This window comes from Diorhabda sublineata, chromosome 10 (genome assembly GCF_026230105.1).
Source record: "Diorhabda sublineata isolate icDioSubl1.1 chromosome 10, icDioSubl1.1, whole genome shotgun sequence".
NCBI classification, from domain to species: Eukaryota; Metazoa; Arthropoda; class Insecta; order Coleoptera; family Chrysomelidae; genus Diorhabda; species Diorhabda sublineata.
Genome location: NC_079483.1, coordinates 4,870,082 through 4,897,353, shown reverse-complemented (window position 1 = coordinate 4,897,353; position 27,272 = coordinate 4,870,082). Strand labels below are relative to the sequence as shown.

General features: G+C 33.8%; 1 protein-coding gene across 5 annotated transcripts in view; it reads right to left on the bottom strand.

The window, feature by feature from the left end:
• The window catches only part of LOC130449908 (neurogenic locus Notch protein), a 239,375-nt gene that overhangs the window by 79,158 nt on the left and 132,945 nt on the right, over positions 1 to 27,272 (bottom strand). For all 5 annotated transcript variants that reach the window (XR_008910506.1, XR_008910505.1, XR_008910507.1 and 2 more), the window contains exon 5: positions 11,471 to 11,604. Coding sequence is in view for 2 of the 5 variants with exons in the window: in XM_056787983.1 (XP_056643961.1) it covers positions 11,471 to 11,604 (134 nt within the window). In the remaining 3 variants the exon portion in view is untranslated. The remainder of the gene's footprint in view (positions 1 to 11,470; positions 11,605 to 27,272) is intronic.

Sequence of the window (27,272 nt, the reverse complement as noted above, 5' to 3'; positions counted from 1 at the left end):
TAATTTTACTTTTCAATATTCACTTGTAACCGCATCTCGGGTTCCAAGAGATTCGAGATCAGATAGACGTCGATTGCATTATTCTTTTTGATTATATTTTTTTATCTTCGGATATTTTTTTGGTTTATGTTTAATGGATAAATATACTTTGCGGTTAAACTCACTTATTTATCTTAAAAATGATTCAATATGGACCTTTAGATTGGAACTAATTTATTGTTTTGGATGGCAGATGCCTCAATTTATAAGGCGAGTCAGGTGAGAAGACAATGGAAAAAAAATGATTTTTTTGTGTTCGTTAAGTGATATAGTTTGCTAAAACCAATGCCAATGCTGAGTTTGGTAAATACAAGGATTGTTTGAAAATTTTCGTCACAGTAGACTTGAAAAGCAAAGCAGTGTGGACTGGAGCATTTTCATGAAGGTGCACGCCTCAGCTAATTTTGCCGCGCCTTTTTTCGATAATTTTTTGACGTAACTGTCTTAGTAAGGGAGAGTAATATGTAGTGTTTACGGTTGTATTGGATTCCTTGAAGTTAATCGAAAGTATACCCTCGCAATTCCAAAATTTTGTTTGTAGCCATTTTCGGTGCTTTTCGCGACCTTTGCTTTTTTACACAGACACGGAATCTCTTCTGGATTTCAGTGGAAAGCCCTAATTTCAGTCGAATCGAAGTTGATGAGAAACGACACTAGTTCTTCACGATGCTGTGTTCTGAATGGTGAATTTGGTGAGCCAATAGTCAAAAAAGGAGTGTTTTAAATCGTGCCTGTTATACTATGGAAGATTTTGATGTTCTACATTCGAAACAATAAGAAAAAATGACGTTTTGGTGTGGGACAATTGGATATTGTAAGTCGTAGAGATTGTTCAAACCTGTAGATATATCTCATCACTTGGTGGTTTCACTTTTGAATGATGTGGAAAACCTTTCCATAAACATAATCACGTGGAAACCTTACAAGAGTGTTTAGCATTTTTGACCTGTAATATAGACTAAATTTTGCGATTTGGAAGCCTGTAATCATTGCAAATAGAACAGCAGCTAAAGCAATCGATTCCTCGAGGTAAATAACTGCCCAAGAAGGTTAAAGTGTTGGCTAATAAAATCAGTAACTACCTTTAAAAGGGTAAGAAGAAGAAAACAGCGGCATTTGACAATGAAAATAGGTCTTTTATAAATGTCCATGACAAAAATCCATGAATAAAGCCATGAATTGCTATTACTTCCATCTTATAATGGATAGAGCCTTAAGTGACAATTTCTTGTATCTAATCTTGAGGAATTCGTTCAAATTTTGGAGGACAAGTACGTTAAAAATGTATCTCAAGGTAACGACTATAAGATTTTCTTAGATTATGTAAATCATTAAAATGAAGAAACTGGTTAGTGAGTTTCAAAAATAGAGAAATACTCTTAACTTTATATCGATCGATTCTCAGTAACCATAAACTGTTTCAATTTAATCTTAAAATGTAAATGTAATCATTAGAGCTAAAATAATGAAATAACAACAATTTACACCATAACATGGTAATAATTATTCATCATCTAGTCATCTTTCAGCTAGAATTATTTCTTATTATGTCCCATAAAATCGAATCAATTTATGAACATTATCTTTTATGTTAAAAATTTTATTGATATTATAATGTCTTGTTTGATTTTCTGTATATGTATACAATGTTTAAAATCCAACAGGTCGACTAGAAAGTTTGTAGGTTAGCACAGAAAAAATATTTTTTCCTGTACCTTTTTCATAGTACGATTTGCCTTTAGCTTCAAAATAGGCTTCAATTTCGACGATAACCTTCATCGACATTAAATTTCTATACAGGGAGCATCCTCTCGAGATCTAAGAACAGGGAAAAGTCACTATGGGCTGGATTTGGAAAATACGGTGTATGCGGAAGCATCTCGAAGCTCCATTCATGCAATTTTCTCATAGTTTTCATCAATTCGTGATACCACGCATTGTCTTGATGAAACACCACTTGATTCTTTTTCAAACGGTACAGTTTTACCGCGATTTCGTTATTCAAACGCCCCAATAGTTTATTTTTTCAACATCCAATTATTTGACAGCTGTCAAATTTGTTAGGTTAAAGCTAACTGAAAATTATACGTATTTAATTATAGTAGCGCTATCTATGTGTCAATCTACGAGCTTTTCAGCTCACCTAATACGTAAAACAGACAATCATCCATCTTGATTACGTAAAGTGTGCGAAAACATGAATTACTTTTTTTTTAAATACGCGCCATGCAGTCGAATGATGTCTTGGTTAAAGTTTTGTCTTCGGGTATCCATTTGAGGCGAAAATACACCGTCAAGACTCTTGTTTATATTCGTAAATTCTTCTTACTTAGGTTGATACATTCAGTAAGTACCCAGGGGTATATTTGCTCCAATTGTTCCCTGCCAAGTTTCTGCAAATCATCACTGTTTACCACTCAACAGTTAGCCCGTTCAAATTGACGATTTTTTTCCTTGTGAATGTGACTAGATACTCGTTTGCGTAAATTATTATGTCCCCAACATAATAGACCAAGATGAGTGTTCGTCTACAACGAGGGTCCTCATACGAGGGGATGCAATTCTCCTTTGTGGATATTCTCTATTCCAACTGAAAGGAATGGTAATAATGGCAGTAGATGATAAATATAAAAATGAACGGACACAATACTAAAACGATTATAAGATAAAAGAAAAAGAACCAAAAATAGAGCAGGTGAAAAGTTTTAAATACCTTGGCATTACATCACAGACGATGGAAGACTGGAACGAGAGATACAGGAATGTAGCGACTGGAAGATACAGTTCTGACCAAAAGAGAAACAATTAAAAACAGATATACAACAAAAAGTAGCCATGTCCGTATTAAAATATGGATCAGAAATATGGGCAAAAACAGAGAAACCGAGGAGGAGCTAGACAAAAGGCATACATCTGAAAAAGTTGAAAGACATCAGGATTAGTAAGCCCCGAACTTAATCCGTTTAACTATATACTATGGATATAGAAGCTTATCAGCATTGAATTCATCTACTGTCCATTTTTTTATTAAAAATATGTATGCGACAACTTTAAGCGAATAAAAGCGAAAAGTTTTCAGTTCACAACGCCCCCTGTACCATTCAACCATACACAATAGATCAACGTTGAATTAACGTATTCGGAAAGACTGTAATTTATTTCTTTAGATATTTGTGATCACATCTTCGCGTTACGTAAGAAAACTACCATCGACCAAATGTGCATTACCTTTGACGTCGCGTTTGTATCGAGAGCTCCCATGAATACGAAGATGCAGTACCTTATTATTTGGTTACACAAATAAATAATGACACAGGATGGCGATTTCTCGGAAAAATAATTCGCGAGAACTAAAAAGATGTATCAATATTATCTTTAAGTCGATGAAAAATAAATCACTTTCATCAGATAAGTATACCGTTAGATTTACCGGGTTGATACCAATTTAACCTGATAACAGAATTACGATCGTATTTGTTGTTTCAATTATCACAGTGCAGGTTTTGATATGATTGTACAGTCTTTGGCTGTTCGATCAAAATCGGTTGTCTCTTACTCTCGACGCTTCGACAACACGAAAAATTGGCAGTTTGATTGCTAGTGATCTATCCTTTAGTACTGGCGAAACATTAGGGCCGGGCGCAAGTTGAGACGCAATCAACACGTGCAGGGCAGCACAGTTTCTGTAACTCATGTTGTCTAATGGGACCGCGCTAATTGGAAATGGAATCTCTTGAAGAAACATTGATTGAACTAGTATTGCATCCCTCGGAGTAAGTTATAGGTTAAATCATAGTGTGAACTTTATCGAACTCAACTCGGCTAAGACTAAGTCTTTTTTTATAAATTCACTTCTGGACCGCTTCGATCTTGACTTCTGGCGCAGTAGAAGTATTGTTGAGAATTCCTCATCAGAATTCGACTCGGAGCTCAAATTTAAGTGATCCATGTCAGGAAAAATTTAAAGAGGAGAAAACACGTCCACCTTCGTCGAAATGCAGCAATGAATTGGTAACGACAACTGTGTCTTTTCAGTTTCTCATTTTTCTCGAGATGCCTTCTTTGTAATATACCAATAAAACATTCTGTGAGTGATTTTTGAATTTCTTGAAAGAGGGTTTGAGCGCTAACCTAAAGAGAGCAGACGCTTATCGGTTTCGTTATCATCTGAACAGTTTTTTTTTTCATAAAAAACCTTTTTAGTACTAGCCTACCATCAAAACCGACTCTGCTATGAGAAGAGAAAATATACGACAAGGTAGTCATACTTTACATACGAATACTTACAATGTCTTCGGAGACCAAAGATAATTAGTTTCTATGAATCCCACCAATGAAATTTTAACTGTGATATAATTAAATAACTCAATTCACCAACTTGCTTTTTGAAAACAATTTATTTAGCAACCTGAGGACGATTCTCTAATAGGGTTGAAGTGGAATCCATAAAACCTACAGACAAACTAAACATAGACAAATTTATAGCAACGATAACTTAACGAGGTTAGAGTTCATAATAATAAATAAGTAATTGATGATGATGCGCCGCTGTTAAAAGGGTTGTTTTGGATAACTTAACTTTATCATGTTCAAAGTAACACTGTCAGCAAAGAAAACGGGACAAGAAAGGTACTGTCGCTGGAAGTAACCCAATAAATTCAACGACGTATTAATGAAATTATAGTAAAGGCATCAAGATAATGTCCGTCAGCATGCCGGCTAATAGAACCAAAATCTGATGGGAACTTTTGAAATAGACAGAAATTCATTTGCTGAACCAGGTCTTGAGATAACAGCTCTTGAACTTTTTGCGCATAGTCTGGATGTAGTGAATTTTTTTTTTTTTTTGGTAATCTTTCCTCCACCATCATCGGCACGAGCCTGTACCAAACTTCTTTCCCGCAATATGTTTCTGACCTATCTAGTCTTGACGTTCTATTTGCTTTGCTTAAGGCATCCATTACCACGGCTTCTATTTTTTTCTTTAATTTTTCTGTTATTTTTCACGTTTCCGGTCCATATCCAAACACGGAGGATTTCAATACTTGTATTGTTGGTATGTACATATAATATAGAGAATGATCTATTGATTTATGTTGTCTGTAGAGGACCTTACAGCTCTAGATCCACTCTCTTCTTCTTCGTAATTAATATATTCCTACTCCCTATTATTCTTGTATATGTATCCTGCTTACGAAGATGGTCCTAGAAGTATCTGGTTTGACCTAGAGATGGCGGTAGTTGCTTAGAAAGTATACAATATATACAGTATATGTTTCAAGTTTGAAGAAGCTACGTTGTTTAGTATTTGTTTCGCAGCCATTGATAGTGAACGTTTTCAGTGAATTTGTCCTAATGAAGAAAATTGGCCATCGTTATGTGATAAAATACTTTTATCTGAAAGACATTAGTACAACCATTATAAATGCTGAACTAGATTCTACTCTTGAGGAGACTGATCTGAATTATTGGGTAGCAGAGTTTAAAGGAGGCCGTAAGATCTGCGAAGATGGACATCGTGGTGGTCGACCAAATGAGGTGACGACTTCTCAAATGTTTAATCCACAAAGAGGCAATGGATGATCGTCGATTGAAAGTTTGTAAGCTACAAGACATAGTAGGCATTCCAAAAATGCGGCACATCGCGTATCAATTGAAAATTTGGACATGAGAAAGCTGTGCGCAAGATGGGTGCCGCGTTTCCTCACAATAGAACAAAAACAGCGTCGTGAAGATCAAGTTTTTGGCAATCTTCCACAGAAATAAAAACGTTTCATAACTATGGATGAAACATGGATCCATCACTTCATACTCGAAACAAAAGAATAATAAAAAAAATGGACTGAAAAGGGAGAGCCCGCTACAAAGAAAACAAAGACCGTTCCATCTGCAGACAAGGCCATGGCGTCGCCTTTTTGGGAAAAATGTCTCGTATAACACATATAAAATTATTAGAATTTGTTATATTCATTATACTTTTCGGTAACAATAATAAAATATAGTATGTAGCATTTTTTTTGTATTAAACTTATTGCCGCACGCCTATGACTGCCGCAAAGGTCTACATTGAAAATATGAGACACTCTATACATCTGTAGTTTATACAATACTAATAAACTTCACCTTGTATAATATAAATTAATTAATCAATACTTTATTGAATCGACAATTAATTTTTATTGTTTTCTAATTTAAATGTAATGAGATATCGTATTGTCCCGGTATATAACCCTTTTCGTAGGAGTCGTACCAGCAAGTTGAACGTCTCCATACGTCATATACGTGTCAGAATGAATAGGTTTATTGTTGTTTTGTCGTATGGAAGTTTCAAGGAGCGCCTCATCTCATGTTTCTCATATACCGCCAACGAATAAGCCATTGTAAACGTCGATTTTACTAACCCGAGCTTCATGTATCTTAGAAAATCTCGAGTTTATGGCTGAATACGAAGAATTTAGTGTTCCGTGGTCAAGATTTGTTGAGGAAATGCCGAAGATTTGATTCAACTTTTGTCGTGTATACATGTTATTGACTTAATTCTTCGGACGGAGATCGTAGATACTAACGCAGAAAAAGATTTTCTCAACTTTCTGTTACTTTATACTAAGAAAACAGTACAATTTTCTGTACAATAACGATATCAAATGAAATTTTTCAAATGTAAGCATTTTTATATTTTAATTCGAATTTCGCGCTCTAGAAAGGGAATTTTGAGAGGTTAGGTCGGTAATACTGATCAGACAAATGTAAACACAATATAAATAAAGATCATTTCGCAAAGTTTTTTTTTGAATCTATTCTGGCCATCCAAGCAAGAAGTTTGCATAAATTCTTTTTTCATTTTGCTTCGTTTGCTTGGATCCGCAGTCTCGCGACACAATTTTGATTTATATTTCGAAGCACCTTTGCTCAAAATACTTGAATAAAATGGATGTACTTTCTGATTCTAATCTTCTAATTTTGTTAAAAATGTCCACTATGCGTATATACGAGGTGTGACTATGAAGTAACAAGACTAGCGATGTTACAAAAAAGTACGCCTGCACCAATGGTTAGCGATCAGTTGCTTAGCCTGAGCCTATTCTTTCGAATGTGATGTCTACAGTGATTGTAGACAAATCAGTGTAGCCGTTGGCTTTATTTATATGGGAGCTGGTTATTTGGTTTTACAATGTTGTGAAATTTCACATGAAACTTGGAAAAACCACAACTGAACCTTATAATGCTAAATCTATAGGAATAAATAAATATTGTAACATGCGAAAAGTGTGTGTGTACAAAACTGGTGCCTAAAATCCTTACATTTGAACAGCAAGAAGCTCGTAAAAATATTTGTATTGACACTCTGAATGCGATTGAATCTTGAGAGTTAACTCGAACTTCAGCTTTGCGATAAAAAAATACTGGGTTAGATTAAGGTTAGGGTTAGGGTGGATGTTTAATATGTGTGAAGCCACATTCGTATACTAGAGTAGGTACTGTCTTCGTATTTTCTATTTATTCTATTTTTTGTGTTAGAACATAAATTCCTTTTTATCCAGAACTGTACTACCTACTCCTTTTTCTTCAATTGGTTTCCAATGGTATTCCCGTTACCTTATTTGATTTTTTCCCGCAGGTCCGCAGTTGTCAAATTGGAATATATCTGAAAGCGAAAACTTGGACCATATAGTCTAATATCCTACCGCTGGATCTTGCAGGTATCTGTTTTTTGGATGAAATTAATTTTAAAAGAATCTTGAATATGTATGGAATGGATTAAGGATTAAGGTTGCCTTGTAAAAATTAGCCGTAATTGCCGGTAATTAATTTTAATATCATTAATATACTAATATGACTTGCAGCTATATGTTTTTTCACTCAATCTTACAGCATTTGAAAGAAATTGATGTCAGAAATCAAAATAAAAATGGTTGTCAGCTCTCAGTCGACCGCAGCATAAGGGTTGCTAGGTGTAAATAGGAATTTTATTATTAATTAAATGCAATCACCGGTTTTTTTTAAATTTTTATTTAAAATTAAAGTAATTTCCAGAAAGACCTCCAGTTGTGGATTCAAAGAAAGTTTTTTGAAAAAGGTTAATTATCTCCAATTTTTATAAAATTTATTTTTCAGTTGTACCTCGTATATCTAATTTCACCGAAGGCATTTCCAATCATTTGCATTTTATAATTTTTTTGTTCGAATTCTTCGAAGTAGTAGACACTCGATTAAATATAGATTTCTATTACCGTAATTTCAATTAAATTATACGATGAGGTCGTTTCTTATAACGATTAATATTTTTCTTCTTATTTAGTTTCTGATTTTCTTTTTCGATATTTAAATACCGTTTCTACAAGATATTCGTAATTTACTTTATTAATTTCTTCCTACTAGTTCGTGATCGCGTCCCATACGTTTTTCTTCTATAAATAATATCTAATGTTATGTGAGTGACATTAGAAATGTCTTTTAGCCATAGTCCAGTCAAACTCGACTAAAATTAGCAGCGATAATTTCCTTATAGCATCTATGGTTTACCGTTAGAAATAAAGTCCCAGTCCATGTGCTAAAAAAGTTGATACCAATATTATGTTTTATCGATTTTTTTCGGTAAATGAACGAGAATAAGCAGAATTAATAAATTAATGAATTAATAAAGAAGAAAATCGACTTGAAACACAAAAATCTGAGTTAAATATACATATTCAAAATGTATAAAAAGAAGCAGACATGAATTAAAAATAAGGGGGTTTAAAAAGTCGCATTGAATTGAAGCAAAAAAATGTCAGTATACCCAATGAATATTGAAATAAAAAGAAAACTAATTAATAAAAAAAAAGAATATAGGCTCAGGAAGAATCAAATTTAATCAGTAAAATTCACATTGAAATGTCGGAGTGTGAATAACAAGAAGCAGATTGAATTAGAGGAGAAGTGACTGGAAAAACAAAAACAGTTGAGTCGAAAATATGTATTGGAATATAAAAAAAGCAGATATGATTTAAAGAAAGAGTATTTGATGAAAAGCATTTTAAAACAAAAGCATTAGATCGATTAACAAACATTTGAATCAAATTTATAGACAAGAATAAGAATGGTGATTCATAAAATGGATATTTAAATGTCAAAATAAGCTTAAATAGAAAACAAAATAATCAAATAAGCAGATTGATTTGAAAAACATTTGAACAAACAAACATTCATAAAATCGACATTTGAATCACAAAATAAGCCTCAACACACAAGTAGATATGAAAAGTGCCAGATTGAATTTAATTGATTATTTCATTGAGAAAATGAATATTCAAATCAATTAGACATTGAAGTTAGTATATTGATTAGGAAAATCAACATTTAAATGTTAAAATAAGCTAAAAATCAGAAGAAAATGAAAAAACGCAAATTACAATCAAGAGTAATGGAAAATTAACATTTGACTGGAGTATAAGCATTGGAATAAGCACATTGATTAATAAAATAGACATTTAGACGCCAAAATAAGACATAGGGAGGTATAAAAAGTGGCAGATTGACTTTAAAAAGGCCTTTGATTCAGAAAATGAACATTCAAATCAATTGTGCATTGGAATAAGCACATTTATTTAGAAATTCAGAAATTAAATGTCAAAATAAGCTTGAAATAAAAAGAAAATAAAAAAAACGAATTATAATTAAATAATAAACATTCGACTGAATTATATGCATTGGAATAAGCACATTGATTCACAAAATCGACATTTAGACGCGACAATATTCCTCAATATACAATAAGATATGAAAAGTGGTGGATTGGATATAAAAAGACTTTTTATTGAGAAAATGATTATTCAATTCAATAAGGTTTTGAAATAGCCACATTGATTTGGAAATTCAACATTTAAATGTTAAAATAAGCTAAAAATCAGAAGAAAATGAAAAAACGCAAATTACAATCAAGAGTAATGAAAAATTAACATTTGACTGGAATATAAGCATTGGAATAAGCACATTGGAGATATAAAAAGTGGCAGATTGAATTTAAAAAGACCTTTGTTCCAGAAATTCAGCATTTAAATGTCAAAAATAAGATTGAAATAAGAAAAAAATAAGAAAAACCAAATTATAATTAAAAAATAAACATTGAACTGAAATATAAGCATTGGAATAAGCACATTGATTCATAAAATCGACATTTAGACGCCAAAATAAGCCTCAACACACAAGAAGATATGAAAAGTGGCACAAACACAAAAGAGTATATGAAAGTTGGCAGATTAAATTGAAAAATGTCAATAAACTTTTAAAGAAACTAAAGTCTCATATCAGTCAATACAAAACATCGAAAAAGCCTTCAAACTGACCCCATAAAGAAAGATGCAAAAAGTATTCCGAGATTATAATGAATATAATAGCGTCTCGCGTCTCATAATGAAATTGTTCATAACTTCGCGTTGGCCAATCTAAATGCAAATTGTGTGTGAGAAGAAAAGAAATTAAAAAAAAAACTATCGTTCAAGAAATAACATTATCGGTATTATTCAAAGCGTATTCAAATGATGTACTTTCTTAATATTCCAACTAGGAAATTATTTGTTTTTGTGATTAAAATAATGCAAAAAGGTGAATTAGACCCTGAACTATTATTGGTTACCTTAACGGACATCTAAACATTGGCGGATCCATGGAGGTTTATGGAGTTAATGAAAATTGAATACGAATGGCGTTCCGAAAATTTTGTACTAAACAAGCCCCAAATTATTTCTCAGTTTTCTATCTATCCTAGAGAAGGTATCACCTTTTTTTTGAAACACTATATCACGATTATTGAGTGAAAATGGTAATGAATAGAGTTTTGTGTTCTTGCCGGTAAAGTATAAAGGCCTTATTACACTAGCGGATTGCGAGCGACTTCAAAGCCGAGCGGGCGCGCTGCGAATTCGTCGCGGACGAAATTTGACCGTTTTTCAACTCAATCAATACGGTCGCAGTGTTTTGTAGTGCATTTCAATTTCCAAATTATTTTTTTAACACTTTGTTTTGTTTATTTGTTACGCGAGCATGATTTTTTTGTAACCACTAGATGTCGTTTTCCTCGCGCAACCTGCCAATAACAGACACATCTGGTTTCTCCATTAATTATTAGAAATAATATATGTAATAAATTTAATGATATAAAAAGGTCATATATTTTAATGATTAAAATATTGTTACTTAAACTGTTTTAACAAGTACACGAACCTTTTAACTCATATTCTCTTCGCTTAATGTCAAAACTCTTAATAAATAATTCATGACCGTTTATTAACATCAAAACATTATTTATTGATTTCAATCTAAGAGTATTACGTTTTTATACATTAAGATAAATGTATCGTTGTTTTAAACTAGTAACGTATTTTTGCTATCTTACTATTTTTTATTCTAATTTATAAAAATGGAAAAAGAAAATTTAAAGAAAAAAACTTACCTGATGGACATTCGCAGGTGTAAGTATGTTTATCTCTCTGTCGACATTTGCCTCCATTTTGACAAGGACTCGGTTCGCAAGGGATATACTCGCTTTCGCAATTTTGGCCCGTGTAGCCCTCGCTACAGGTACATCTGAAACAAAATATACAATCAGGGTTTTTCAGTAAGAAGGAATTATATTTACGAGGATATATTGAAAAATTCTAATCCTGTTTCTTCTTGCTCTGCAAACCAGACCTCCACAGCTTTTATTACCTTCTCGTTGGAAGAAAATTTACGACCTTTTAAACTTTTTTCAGTTGAGGAAAGAGATGATAGTCGAACGGAGCCAAATTTGGTGAATAGGGGGGGTGTTCTAGTAATTCAAACCCTAAATCACGAATTTTTGGCATGGCAACATGAGATTTGTGTGCAGGGGCGTTGTCCTGCAAAAACAAAACACTTTTGGATAGCTTTCCGCGTCTTCTCTTCATTTTTTCTCGTAGAATGGTCAGTAATGTCGAATAGTAATCTCCAGTCATTGTTCTACCTTTATCATTACTCCAAGGCAATTCCAAAAAACTGAAGCAAGAACTTTTCCAGCAGATTTTTGGACACGAAACTTATAAGGTCTTGGAGAAGCAGAGTCACGCCATTCCATCGATTGTTGCTTTGTTTCTCGATCGTAGAAATGTAGATTTGAAAAAAGGAGAGACGAACGCTTCCCATTTCACTATCTTTACAGCAGAATTTTATGCCATTATCGAATCATATCAAAATCCAATATCTCCGATACCATAATTTTCTGATTCCCAGAGCGCAATTAATTCCATATCTAAAACATCCTTCTCTTCATACCCCAATCTCTTAATTCTTAAAATTAGGGAACTGCTTTATGAGTAGTATCCTCAAGGAACGGGCTGGATTCCAGGACACTTTCATATTAAAGGAAATAACAGAGCAAACGATCTTGCAAACCTAGGAAGAAACATCAGACGTTCCATCCTCTCTGTCGGACTCCCATTCGTATGTACAAGATGTCTTAAAAGAGTATCGGTTATTTGTTTTCGCGCCACATTCGAAACGGAGCGACGAAAGGGAACGGGGAGGGATTCGTGGCGTCCGCGTCACGCATCAACGAATGTGCTACTTTGGTCTTCTTGCATAAAATTAACAAAGCGTCTTTGGATCTATGCCCCTGCGACGGAAAGCAAGACCTATCCCACATATCCCATCAGTTTTCAATTTCTGCCATTGAAATACTACCTGTCACATTCTTTCAATCATATATTTCCTGTCGTGGGTCTTTTGGTGTTAATGCGGTCCACAAATAAAAATCTAAGCAGTTAGGTGTGGAGACCTTGGTGGCCAAATAAACTTTCACATCCCATTTACCCATGCTGTTGTTTGAGACAAATGTGTAGGTTTTTACTAATACAAACACCCTACATACGTTATCGCATCACTGGTATTTTAGGATATTTTTAATATTTAATTTGATTTTTTTGGGACAATCTGTATATGTATCAACTTAATAGATATTTCTGGTTTCTTATCATGGGCAAAAAATATCACAATTTGTTACAAATTTTTTTGGAAGCAAAAATGCTCGAGTAAATCATTTCTGTCTTGGAGAATGCGTTGAGATCGAGAACTTTCTAAGCAAATTGTGTTATTGTATAGTGAAAATTTAAATTTATTTTGTTAATAATGGATGTGCCTCAACGTTTAACAAGACATGTGACGAATGAAGAAGCCGCTAGAATCATCGCGCTCATACAAGATGGTCGCAGTTAAAGATACGTCGCCGGGGTAATTGGAGTTCAACAAAGCACAATATCCAGAGTTGTTATTCGCTACCAAGAAACAAGACAACTAACCAGAAGACCCGGACAAGGTCGCGGAAGGGTAACTTCGGTAGTAGATGATCGTTATTTGAGGTTAACGGCATACCACCGCTCGAAGGCTGCAAACAGATCTGTTGACTGCTCGTAATGTCCGAATAAACCTACAAACAGTTCGAAATAGGCTGAGAGAAGCAGATATAGAAGTCAGAGTCCACGTCTTAACAGAGTAGCAAGATTGGAATATGCTCGAGAACGCGCAAATTGGAATATTCAAGATTGGTCCAATATTTTATTCACGGATGAATCAAGATTTTGTCTGTACTCATCAAATAGGCGTGTACCAGTATATAGGCGACGTGGTGAACGGTTAATTTTTGTCAAACTGGAAGCTTTGGTGGTGACTCTATCATGGTTTGGAGAGGAATTTCTGTCGAGGGTTGCACGGAGTTAGTACCAGTGAATGATGGAAGACTAAATGCTGACAGGTACATAACCAATATCCTAGAACCCCATGTAGTATCCTATATGCCTCATATCGGTGACAACTTGGTGCTAATGCACGATAATGCTCGTCCACACGCTGCTAGAGTAGTTCGGCAGTACTTAAAAGAGGTCAAAATACCCACCCTGAATTGGCCTGCACGTAGCCCGGACCTTAACCCAATAGAGTATGTCTGGGACCATCTAGGATGGCAAATTCAGCAACATCCGGCACCAATAAGAACACTAGATAATCTTCACAATGTTCTTTTCAACTTCTGGGAAAAGATGCCGCAAGGATACGTCCAGAACCTGTTTAGAAGCCTTCCAAGACGAATGGCAGCTGTAATTAGAGTAAGGGATGGCAACACACGTTATTAGAAATTCATTGGCTGGTTTTAGGTTAAGCACCGTTCATTTTTTTGTATAGATATTTTGTAAAATTTTTTTGATATTTTCTATGTTTGGTAAATCAAACTTTTTTTCCTCTGTAGATTAAACTGATTTAAAATAAATGGTGTAAAAGGCATATCTATTGGTGTTTTAATTCGTAATAATAATAAAATTCGAAAAACAGGCAACACATTTAGAATATTTAAAAAATAATGAGTGATGCGATAATTTTTTTGGGGTGTTTATTTTAAACTTCGATTGACTAGCAAACATATATAACATGAATAATAAAAAAAATTTAACACAACCTAATTCACCAGGGTACTGAACGTTTAAAGAAAAATCCTCGACATCTACACATTTCTGAAGATATGGCCGATTTAAAGCGCGGTAAAAATATTTCTTAAACTTTTTGATCTAAAATAGAAAGTTTGCAAATTAGAAGGATAAAACCGATATACAAACGGAACAAAAAACTTTCTTCATATATTTTCTACTCCGAAAACGAACCAAAAACTGAAGACAGATAAGTAACGAATTATAGTAGGCGAGTGTAGTTATTGCCCGTCAAAATGATCCATCTGCATCCATAGACGGTTTTCTGTGTAAGCGAAAGATGAAATCAATTCAATGGGTACTACAAATGTTACAGACGAAGAACTACTAAGAACAAACTGAAATATATATAAACGATCTACTGCTTTTGGAAATGCATTCGGAATGTATACGTTCCTTTAAGGAAGACAAGATTAATTGGAGAACGTTGTTTCTGTAATTAATGTTGTTATTTTTCGCTTTTCTGGTAGCGGGATTTATTTTTGAATTTGATTTATTGATAGAGGTGATTTATCAATCACAGTGGGTATAGGTAAGCGTTATAAGGGTAGAATAATATTTACCAACAGTATACATTCAAAAGAACTGATAATTCAATGGACTTGATTGATGTGCTTTAAATGCCAAATCTATGCTATTCAATTAATTAAAATGATATTAAAAGGAACGAATTCAATATAAGGATGTAATATCTATGGATACCTTGTACCCGGTTAAGTTTATGAAGTAAATAACTTCATAAACATTCCAGTCAATTAAGGCAATATGGAATACTCCCGGCCACTCCAGTCAATTGAGGAAAGATTAAATAGCTCCGGCCATTTAGGACAAGGCTGAAGAGACCCGGCTACTTAAAACAAGGTGTAGATGTCCAGTCAATTCAGACAAAATCAACTAGTCCCGGCAACTCAGAACAAGGTTGAACATTCCCAGCTACTTAAGGCAACGTTGAACATTACTTGTCACTTAAAACAAGGTGTAGAAGTCCAAACAATTCAGGCGAGATTAAATAGTTCCGGACACTTGGGGCAAGGTTAAGCATTACCAGCTACTAGAGGCAAGATTGAACATTACTGGCCACTTAAAAAAAGGAGTAGAAGTCCAGTAAATTCAGGCAAGATTGAGTAGTCCCTGCCAATTGGGACAACGTTAAATACTCCCGGCCACATAAGGCAATATTAAGGAGATCGGATCGCTTCAAACAAGGTGCAGAAGTCCAGTCAATTAAGACAAGACTAAATAGTATTAGATGATGTTTGCAGTAATATATTTAGACAAAATGCCAGAGGATCATCTTGAAAAGCTCTTATTTCATTCACTATGGATATGTTCCACTTGTTACATAATCTAGTATCGAGGGGACTTCTATTATCAATATTTATTTTGAATAGGACAATTTTCTGTTTCTCAATATGGTACCCTTGGAGTTTTCAGGGATAGTTTTTTGGGTTTGGGGGTTTTGTACCAATTGAGACTTTTAATCAGCTTGTTTTAAACTATAAAATGATACTTATAGATGGTTCTACAAAAAACGAAGATTTATAATTGCACTAAAAGATGTCGCCACTAATTTTAAAGAGATATTTATTAAGAAAATGAAAACAATGAAAAATTTAATTATAATATTGGCTCAATTTAAATTTTTATTGACTGTTGAATATTATTGATTAGATAAATTATAATTTAGTATATGAATTTTCTCTCTCGAGACTATTCATAAAAAAGATGCCTTGACTGTCGCGTGGCTAAGTCCTTGTCGTATGGTCAAATGATCGTAGATTCAAATCTTGTTAGGTAATGTACAATTTCCTTCATTCCAATTAGTATTTTTCATTGAATCAATTTGATTTTACAAATTCTTGAACGATTTTGTGCCAAGTGAGTATTAGAATGTAAAATAGCTTCGATAGCTTAATGGTACGTAAATGCTGCTTACAGTGTTATGGTTGGTAGATCTAATTTCATCTTAGAAGTGGATAAAAAATTTTTTTCTGAAAGCAAGTAAATTTTTACTCTAAAACTATTTTTAGTATTTTATAAGAAAAATTAGGTGAAAATACCAAACTCAAAAACTATTTGTTTTAAGAAAGTGGTTGTTGAAATAACTTTCCACTTATTTTTTCATTTGGTTAGCTAATAACCGAAATTCAAACAAATATTTTTTTAATAATACGGGGCGATCTCAAATTTTTTTATTTAAATTTAATTCTTTTTAGTAATCCATACATAAATACATTTATTTTGTTTAGAATTCTACTCTCAATAGTAACAGAAGCAAACATATAATGAAAAGGTAGTATTTAGATCCGGTTGCATACGTAAATAGATCAAGTTCATAAAAACTTCTTATTAAAACGGCCTTGCCTACGGGTAGGTTGGGAAATAATAATATAACATATTAACTGTATAATTTTTTTTTCTGTTCTAATTAACCACAATTCTATAATTATAAACCGATGGATAACCTTTAAAGTGTAAACTTGTTAGGAAAAATATCTAATTAAACGGTTACATATTGGAACTGTTTTAACGAATCATAGGGATTCCAATTTGAATGTTTCAATCAAATTACTACAGATCAACCAGTGTAAGTATGCTAGAATCAAGAATTTTTATAGTAGTCAAGGGTTGGTACTCAAGTTTTGAGATGAACAAAATAAAAACAAAGATTTAAAATGGCTTTATTGTTTTTCAAAATATTCTCCATTAAGACCAATACACTTTTGCAAGTTTTTGAATCAATGGTCCAATCCGATTGAGGTACCTCCAAAGCATGTGATTTGGGTGCATTAAGCAATTTATTTTCAATCTGAAGGAATAAGAAGAAATCATTGGGTTACAAACAAGGACTGTATTACGGATGACCTATCAATTCGATGTTTAAACTTCTCCAGAACGTTTTGAAGGGTCGTGATGGAGAATGATTCGTCTTCTGCGATTGGTTTCAAACAGCAAACAAATGCTGGTGTACCATTCAGAATTGACCGTTCTACATTCCTCTAAAGGAACGGTGGCGACATTTCCAGTTATTCCGGTAAAACGTACGACCATTTGCTTCGAAGTGCTTCAATTTGAATTGCATCGCGATTGAATTTGTTCAGCATTCCTTTGCAGAGAAAGAAAGTTAATGAAAAGTTCATCGGGGTTCCATATAAGAGAATACACTTAGCACATGAAGCATGGGCTTTTAACACGACATAGTCATAGCAGTTATAATGATATTTAATGGCAATCGGCATCCAAGCGATTTATAGGAATTTTTGTACCCAATTCTTAGTCATCGGTTACGGATTTTGAACAACTAACATTAAATTTTGTTTCAAGCTGAAAAATAAGTACAACGCAAGCTTAAGACATATAAAAATAAGTCTATGGTTGAAATTCCGTAATTTTAAAAACTGTTTGTAAGTGAAATGAGCGATTAATGAGTCAAAAATAGATGAAAATGTGTCAAAAGTTCGACCAAACAGGCGATTTCAGAGCTTAGTAAGTTTGTTTATCTTCCAAGGAAACTATTGTCACATTCCAAATCTTCTGGCCGCCAAACCTATAAAATTTTCTTCTATATTATCAAACACAGCAAGTCCAGGAGACTCTGGCCTTTTGGGTCCATGTAAAGACAAATACCATATGAAACTCTTAGCTGTGGAGAAAGCAATTCATCTACGAGGATATCCAAAAAGAAACCTTGGGCTTCCAAGTTGGGATTCAAGACTTCGGGCCAACTTCTCGATACTCGGGAAAAAACATAAAATGGTAAAAAATCTAACCAAAGCCTCGGAATAAAGGATAGGAACTACAATTGTTGAAAAAATCTACGGAAATCATAACGATTTATAACACATGGAGTACACAAGGACTTTTAAGGGAAACAAATGAAATAAGTGGCCAGCACTAAAGGAAAAAGACGAAGAGGCTGGAGAAAGTGTATAGATAAGGTAAAGGATACAAGCATAAACGGAAAGAAAATCCGGTTTCATTTGTATCGTCTTCATACAGATTAGGATTATAATATCACAGTTATCACAGGCGATGGAAACTGGATCTATGAGTCTGAGACAGTTAAAATGATAAACCAGCGACTCAACTTTCTTAAAAAGGCCCGCTAATCAAAGTCGTAGTTCAATTATAGTTAAATCGGTTATAAAAGTTTTATTAGTTCCGCCTATGAAACCAATGCCCTCTATAGTTGTCGGTTTATTAGTAAATAACCCTATCTCTATCTAGTTTATACACATATATGGTGTACGATAATTAAAAGTAGCTAATTCGTCTTACGAGCGACTTTCTAGAAAACAATAGCCACAACCACCGCTTACTTTTTTAATTACCTTATCCAATTAATTAATAAAAAAAAATAAGAATTTGTTCCCACGATTTCAAGCAACGACCAATTAAGTATATTACTAAATAAATTTATATTGTTGTTGGGTTTCCTAACCTTACATTATTAAAAGTATTAAAGTGGGTCTACGTTTGAAATCAACTCTGTGAATATTTTAAAATGTTTTTTTACATGAATTATAAAGACTATTTTATTGATATCAATATTTCTATATTATCTAATTACCACAAATCAACGATCTAAAAACTATAATGCTTTGAAGGTCGTAAACGTACGTTACAGATGTTACGATGAGTAGCTACGCCCCGATACATTTTGAATATTCCTTTGTTAACGTATTGTTGTACAGTACACACTTTATTTATTCTAACATCCGAGTTTTTGAAGAAATTAATTTGTTATCGATCTCCAACTCCTTTCGAGAAATTCAATAAAACCTCGGAATGTATTCTGAATCCTCCTCTACGTATCTACACTAACGCGTTCAAATCAAAGTAAATTTTAGTAAATTTATGCTTATTTTTTATATTCGCTGGTAACTTTCTCGAATATATTTTTAGCTTTTCTTTTTTTATTCTAGTGCTCACAAAATTTCCAATTATCTTGATCTTTTTATTTGGAGCGAATGTTGTATAATAGTTTCCGTGTAAATTCGTATTTTCTATTTATTTGGGGAACAGAACGAATAGAATACAATAGATTCCTGTTTGTTTATATTTTGCATATTCCTTTGTTCAAGTATTGTAGTAGAGTAGTCACTCCTGATTTATTTATTCTAACATTCGAGTTTTCGAAGAAATTAATGTAATGCACAGTATCTTTCAAAAGTCTCTAGTTTTCTACTCAACTTTTTTCATATAATTAAATTAAATTACATTCAATTTCTTTTTAACATTTACTTGCAATTTATGACGACCAATCAACATTAATTGTTTACCCTTTACGTCCAAATTCGATGAGTTGAATGGAAAAACGTAAAAAAAATAATTGAATAACGAAACTACAGCAGCGACACTCGCCGGTCGTTAAAAAACAATAAAAAATTCCCATTTGATATAAATGCCATTTCTAGATGAGTATTTCTTCGTCTATTGTCTGAGAATTTACCTAAAATGGTGGCCGTTTTATGTAAAAAAACGTATTCCACTGACACCGGCGATAAAAACGTCCGTCGTCGATACTTGGACGCGGACAGAAAAGCAGAAAAATAAAAGAGAAGAGGAAACGAGAAAGAGTAGCCTTTACAACCATATGGTCGACGGCCACTATTCAAAGGCTGAAGCATCGATCAGGTATGTTGAATATACAGAAAAGAAGAGATTGCGACGTTCTATTCTATACCGAGTGTAATAATTTACTCCGGCAGAAGATCTCAATGGGATTTATTATACAAGGAATTTTATAAATATTGTTTGGAATTTTGAAACGGTTTGATGACCGATTACGTGCTGATATAAAACGCCATGATAACGGAGAAATTTCATTCAAAATAAGAAACGATACCATATATACACTCGTCAGCAAAAAAATCGACTTATGCGACACCTCTACAAACGCAAGTCACTGGCAAAAAAACTGAACATGAGTCGGTCTGTTGTTTTCAGAGTTTATTGTCGTTACCAAGAGACTGGTAACTTTGCACAGTCAGAATAAGACTTAAGGTAGCCCACCTTGAGCCAAAAAGGCCCGCTACTAGCCACAAATTAATTCCAGCCCACCGAGCAGTTCGTTTACGATTTTCCAGAGAACACTGACGAACAATGGGGCTCCGTCTTCTTCTCAGACGAAAGTAGAGTGTACCAACATGGCAAAGATAGAATAGGAAGAGTTTATAGAATACCTGGAGAAAGATTCGCTCAGTATTGCATAAAAGAAAACTTGGCTTTGGAGGAGGTTCCTGAATGATTTAGGCGGACATTTTACAAGGATGTATTGATATCTAGTTAGCCTAGACCAGTTCCATGCATAAACAAAATATTGCGTTGTCATATCAACGAACAATAACTTATTAGGAGTGTCAGTGTAAAGTTTGGCGTCAAAAAAGTAAACCAGAGTTACGCAATAAATTAAAAGAAAAAAGATGTCCAAGGAAATTGTGAAAATCGAAAGTTGGAGTATCCAGCCATCATCAAATAGCTGTATTTAAAAGGGTTAAGAGGTAAGCAGATATGCTTAATACCCTTGGTAATCAATGACGTGAAAAATTGGACTGCAAGCTTCAAAAGAGGTAAATTTTCCATTGAAGATTATGACCGATCGGGGAGGCCAGTTTCTGTGTCAGCCCCCGAAAATATCGATGCAGTTCATGATATGATTTTATCAGACCGTCGAATTGGACTAAATGGATCTGATCTGAAGCACTGAATATTTCATACGAACGCGTTCATTATATAGTTCACGTCAATTTGGACATGAGAAAAATTGCTGCAAAATAGATCCCCAAATGTTTGAATGTTGACCAGAAGCGTGCAAGGGTAGAAGCATCGCGTCCGATCTGTGCTCGATTTGAAAACGATGTAGACTTCTTAAACCGAATTGTTACTATGGATGAGACTTGGGTACATTTCTTCGATCCAGAAACAAAGCAACAATCGATGAAATGGCGACACTCTGGTTCTCCAAGTCCTAAGAAGTAATTGATTTTTTGGATAAGGGTAGAACCATAACTGGAGATTATTATTCAATATTACTGACTACTCTACGGGGAAACAATAAAGAGAAAAGACGCGGAAAGCTATCCAAAGGTATTTTGTGTTTGCAGTACAACGCCACTGCATACAAATCTCATGTTGCCATATAAAAAATTAGTGATTTAGCGTTTGAATTACTGGAACACCCCCCCTTATTCACCAGATTTAGCTCCGTCTGACAATAATCTCTTTCCTCAACAGAAAAGAAGTTTAGAAGGTAGTATATTTTCTTCCAACGAGGAGGTAATAAAAGCTGTGGAGGTCTGGTTTCCAGAACATGAGAAAATGTTGAGTAGTAAAAAATTTTGACATTTAAATTTTGTTTGGTTCTAAAGTAGGCTAAGAATTTTTCAATATATTCTCGTAAACTGGCAGCGGAGCGGGGGGATTAATGGCGAACAGATACATACAGGGGATCACTTCGTTACCTACGCCAATTTTATGCGCGAAAACTTTATGGGGTGAACTTGACAGAAAATTTGGGGCTAGAAATCTTGCATCAGCCACGATATTGGATCAAACAAGATCGAATAAATCAAAAGGCGAGTGAAACCTATTATCGGGGCCAGAGGAGGTAGGAAAATAAATGATGATTTTGACGAATTCAATCTTTTTTTCATTACTGTTAATTATAACCCCTTTTCATTGTTTGAAATTCCTTTTCGTTTGAGATTTTTTATTTTTGAAAAAAATAACACACCAAACAACATTATTTAGCTAAGACTGATGGCTTTGAGATGCTATTATCAGAAAAACAATGGAAGCTATAGATTTTTTGCAAGTGACTTTCGACCGCGGACGCGCGGCTTGAGTCGATTTTTCTGCTCACGAGTTTATATTCCAAGCTTTCGAATAACTATGTATTCATCATCAGGCAATTAATTAAACAAAAATTACGTTATACGATATTTTCCAAGAAATTAAGAATTCATTTGGTTTGAACAGCAATGTTTGAAAAGACAATAAAACAGAAATATGGAGTTGATTTTGATCGCTATTCAATTAGTGTTTGATTGTTACGGTCCCACAAAAAAAAACTAGTTTTGGCAAAAAAATGCGACGTAAGTTACAGCGAAATGAATTAGAGAATTCAAGGATATATTTTTGATAAATTTCCTTGGATTGTCATATCTCATATCCTTTTACATGCATTTGTTGCTAAATTGTCTTGATTTTACCTTATTTTTATTCAGTAGCGATCTGAAATCAAGACAATTTAGCAACAAATATTATTTTTGATTATAGACTATTGAATTTTCTCAGGCTAATAAAATTGAAGCGAATAATGTTTATCAAACAGATATTTATATGATGAATTTGCAGTATCTATAGATCAATAAATGTTGGCAATTGAAGTCCAAAAAAAATATGTTGAAACAGAAGTGATTGGACATCCTTGTCTTCAAGTTGTTAAATCTTTTAATCTCTTCTATCTTGATCCAACGAACAAGTTCCGTGCACATCGATTTCTTTTACGTCTTATTAGAGTTTCGAGTCACTTCTTCTGCTTTAAATAATTAGATAGATCAGATTTATTGATATGTTTTTTTAAATATTCAGATTAACATGGATTCGAGATACTTGATTCACTTTAAAAGATTTATCTTGATATTAGCGGAATCTGAATGCTTAGAAACTATACGGGGCTTCGTCGATAAATTAGTATTTGCAGGTTATTGAACTTCAAGATCCTCAACAATAGTATTCCAGATTCTATCAGTTTAGATCAAAATGTAACACTAGAAGAAGGAAGTTTGTGATTTTAGTATAACCATGTAAATGAGCAAATCATAAAGAATTAACCAATACTAAATTGTCTAGGTAGTTTCTTAGTCGCCCTTCTACTATTCCATTGGGACTTCCCAAAATCAGAGATTCCCCTAGAGACGAAATCACTAATATAATTTACATGACGATTGACGCACTGGAAGGCAATATTGAAGCATTTATGCGTGAAATACCGGCTGATATGTTGGAGATAGTGTGCCAAAATTGGAGGTTGCACATAGGCTATCTAAAGCGGAGCCGCGGCCAACATTTGCATTAAATTATCTTCAAACATCAAATTATACTGATCGTTCTATCGATTCCAATACAGATTTCATCAATTTTTTCAAATTTTTTGTGTTTTTTTTTTCAAAATCTAGTCCTATGCCTCTTAAAAAATCACTAATTATATATTACATGTTTTCTTAGTTTTTCACAACTTTGTTAATAATATGAGCATTTTTATAATAAAATAAAAATCAAAACATGTATTATGAAATTTGTTTATATTGAAGTCCCTCGTAGATAAAGGCGTTCATTATTTGTTACGTCACCTCTGTGTAATGCGACAAAAACCATTAAACCGTCCTCTAATAGTAACTGGTTCTATTATATTTATTTCTAGGAAAATTGTCATAAAACATTTACATACTTGACCGTAAGCACCTGATACACAACTTGAACGTGTAACCCTTATAATATGTGATCGTATATCATGTGACCTTTCGTCAAGGGTCACCGTTATTCTTTACAATATTTCTCGCTTTCCTAGGATTTACTGTACATTTTTTCAACAACTGTATTATTAATAAAAATGAGAAAAAAAATAAATTTCCCTCACTAATTTGGATTCTAAATAGTTGTGTCTATTTTTATAAGTAGTCGCAATTCTTATATAAATGAATAAAACCATAAGGGTATGTATTATTATAGTTTATTGGAAAATGCACAATGTTTACAACCCTGGAGGTGAACCCCTATTTAAGTATTTCTGCTAGTACTTATGATTATAACACGCAAAATTGCTAGCTTTGTAATAATAAGAAAAGCGACCTTAATCAATTTATAAAAATAGTTATCAAGCTTCTGGATGGATAGGAATAACCCTTTTGAAATAATCCTCTTTTTCTCACCAGAGGTGTAGCATGGATTAAAAAATCCATGCTAACAACCAAAAAAATAGCAATTGAAGTCTTACTAGGATCTGAGCTTTTGAACATAAAGATAAAATTCGAAGCTAGGGTCTGTCTGTAGTCGAAGGTTCTAGGTGAATTTCTTATCATTTTGAAAGGCTAAGATGTTAATAATAAAGAGAAACACTTTGCTGACGATGAACTTGAGACTCTATACCCACTATATCGTTTCTAATTCACGGATAGCTTCAGAATGAACGGCTCGAGGCTTCTGCGGAGAATACATCACAACAAGCAGCTTCTTCTCCAAGCCGAAGTATTTAATGTGATGGAATGTGGTCAGTAATCTCAAATTGCTGAGAGCTACTATAAAATCCATAACTGGAATGCAGAAACTCTTACATAAACTGGTGAATGATGGCAATTCGTTTGGATGCCCGATAAGTAGAGCATCGAGGCTGATTACATCGCCAGATTTTGATTAGCAAAATTTAATGGTTCCAGAGAGCAATCAACTGATTCACGTAAACAATTTAACCAAGCAAACAACTACAGACTTTCCAGCAGTGACACGTAAGAGGTTCAAAAACATGAGCACGCCTTATAGTCTACCCAGTAACGTTAGAAGGTTCAAATCTAAGTGATTGATTCACTCTTCCAAGGACATAGATCTTAGGCACTAATGAGATACGATGGGTCTATCAGAGAAGTATATCCGCAACGGTTCATACCCTCTCACTGTCACAAATATGTACAATATATAGGAAGCAGATGAACGTTGAGCAGTTGAACGTATCGAGTACTTTCATTTCTACCTAATTTTTTAGTAAGAAAATGATACTTGTCCACTATTTCATACTAATTGTATTAGAAAACAAGTAACTAATATTATTCCACACACATATCCGATACGGTCGTTCCTACCTACCGATCATTGTCGTCGAGTTCTTTTTGAAAAGCATTCCAGTTCGGTTTTTCAATAGTTGATGTACTAAAAATGTTCTTCTTCAATAAAAAACTTCAGATTCTCATGATACTTTATAGTTAGAACATATGTTTTAACACGATACCTCAAAAAATTAGAAAAACGTTTGTTCGTATTCCATATATGGTTAAACCGGTGGTTTTAATTTTATCGTTTCTTTCGTTTCAAGAATGATCTCGTTAAGAATTACGTTTCTCAGTAAAGTTGGCTAAACAACCCAAAATGTAATATTAGTGGTTTTACTTCAAAGCAAATTGTAATTTTTTGGTTTTGTAAGATAGATAACTTACATCAAGCGGTTTTTGAAAGCTCTCAACGAACAACTATTTGAAATTTGCGAAACCCTGGACATTCTGGTGTCTGGGGACTGACGTTACCGCTAGCGCTTTCTTTTAATTTCCGTATTCGATGGTGTCATCAAAAGTCTAATGGACCGAAGAGTTGGAAACAGTTTCATGAATAGTTTTCTGGAAGCTACATTCCAAAATCTTTATGGAGCCGTTCAAGTTACTGGGAAACAATCTCATCCGACTCGAAAGAAATCAATTAAAACTAATCATAGAGTTGATTAATAGCCATCGTGCAAAATACTTAATGTCTAAGATAAAAAGTTGGAGAGGAAATTCACTCACACTCAACTAAGCTTCTCTTCGGGGTGTTTCTTACTTATTATTCGAATACGGTGGCTTTTTTGATACCTTTATACCTGATAAAATCGTTTTAACCTTTCCGGGGCAGGTTCACCCTTTGCAATCCACTGTCTTGATTATTTTTCCATTTCAAGAGTGTAGTGGTGGATACAGATTTCATTCATAGCTATGAATAGATACGAAAAATGCGACTCATTTTGCTTGAACAACGTCACTAAGGCCTAGGACATATTCATTCGAGTGTGCTTTTGTTTGTGGAAAACAACGCGTGGATTGCTTTGACATAATTCTTCGGCGTTTTTTTATATGCTCATAGCCTCTTCTATATCTTGTCTAAATGCTTACTCGTCCTAAAGAAATTGCGGTTTTCACTTCTAGGGTGTTACAAGCGACTTCAAAAGGTGTAAACAAATAATACGGTGTGTATTTTGTATCCCTCAGTTGTATAACTCCGCCTCTTATGAATAGAACGTCGTTGATAGAGGTGGCGGGAACCGTGAAAATCGCTGAGAGCATGATCAAGTCTTTAGGGTGGAATATCAAACAAACTAACAACCAAATTCTGTCAAAATAACTGCCGTACGAGGAGTAACACAATACCGGTGAGCATTCCATGCTTCTTGTATTGAACAGTACGTCTCAGTGTTACATGCAATGCTTACTCTATTCAAGAAATTTATCATTTCGGATTGTTACCACGTTACTGGCATGAGGGACCTGTCCTTATTATACTCGTAGTTCTTCCAATATTAAGTGCAGATTATGGTTCAAAACTGACAAGTTTCTTTATTTAGATAGATGCACTTAAATGTAGTTTTACTTAGAACTTAGAAAAAATCATTATTATACATCGTTAACTTGATAGAACTGAATATTAAATTATAAAATGTAAATAGACGACTAAAAGTACCTGTCTGTAAGGGAGTTTGGTTTAAACAGGGTACTAGACGTGAACTGAGCCGTTTTTGTACCCCATTCGTTTATTTTTTTGGAAAACGAAATTTCAAAGCAAAAACCATAAAGGAAAATAAATTCTTTGCAAATAAAACACAAGAAAAGAAAACATTTTAATTCCAAAGTATTTTTATAAATAATAATGGAAGTCAGAATCGTCTGAGCTAGAGTCATCATTTGATTGAATCATGATGGGTTGTGAAGAGGGTGATACCACATACTCTTCTTCTTTGATAACATG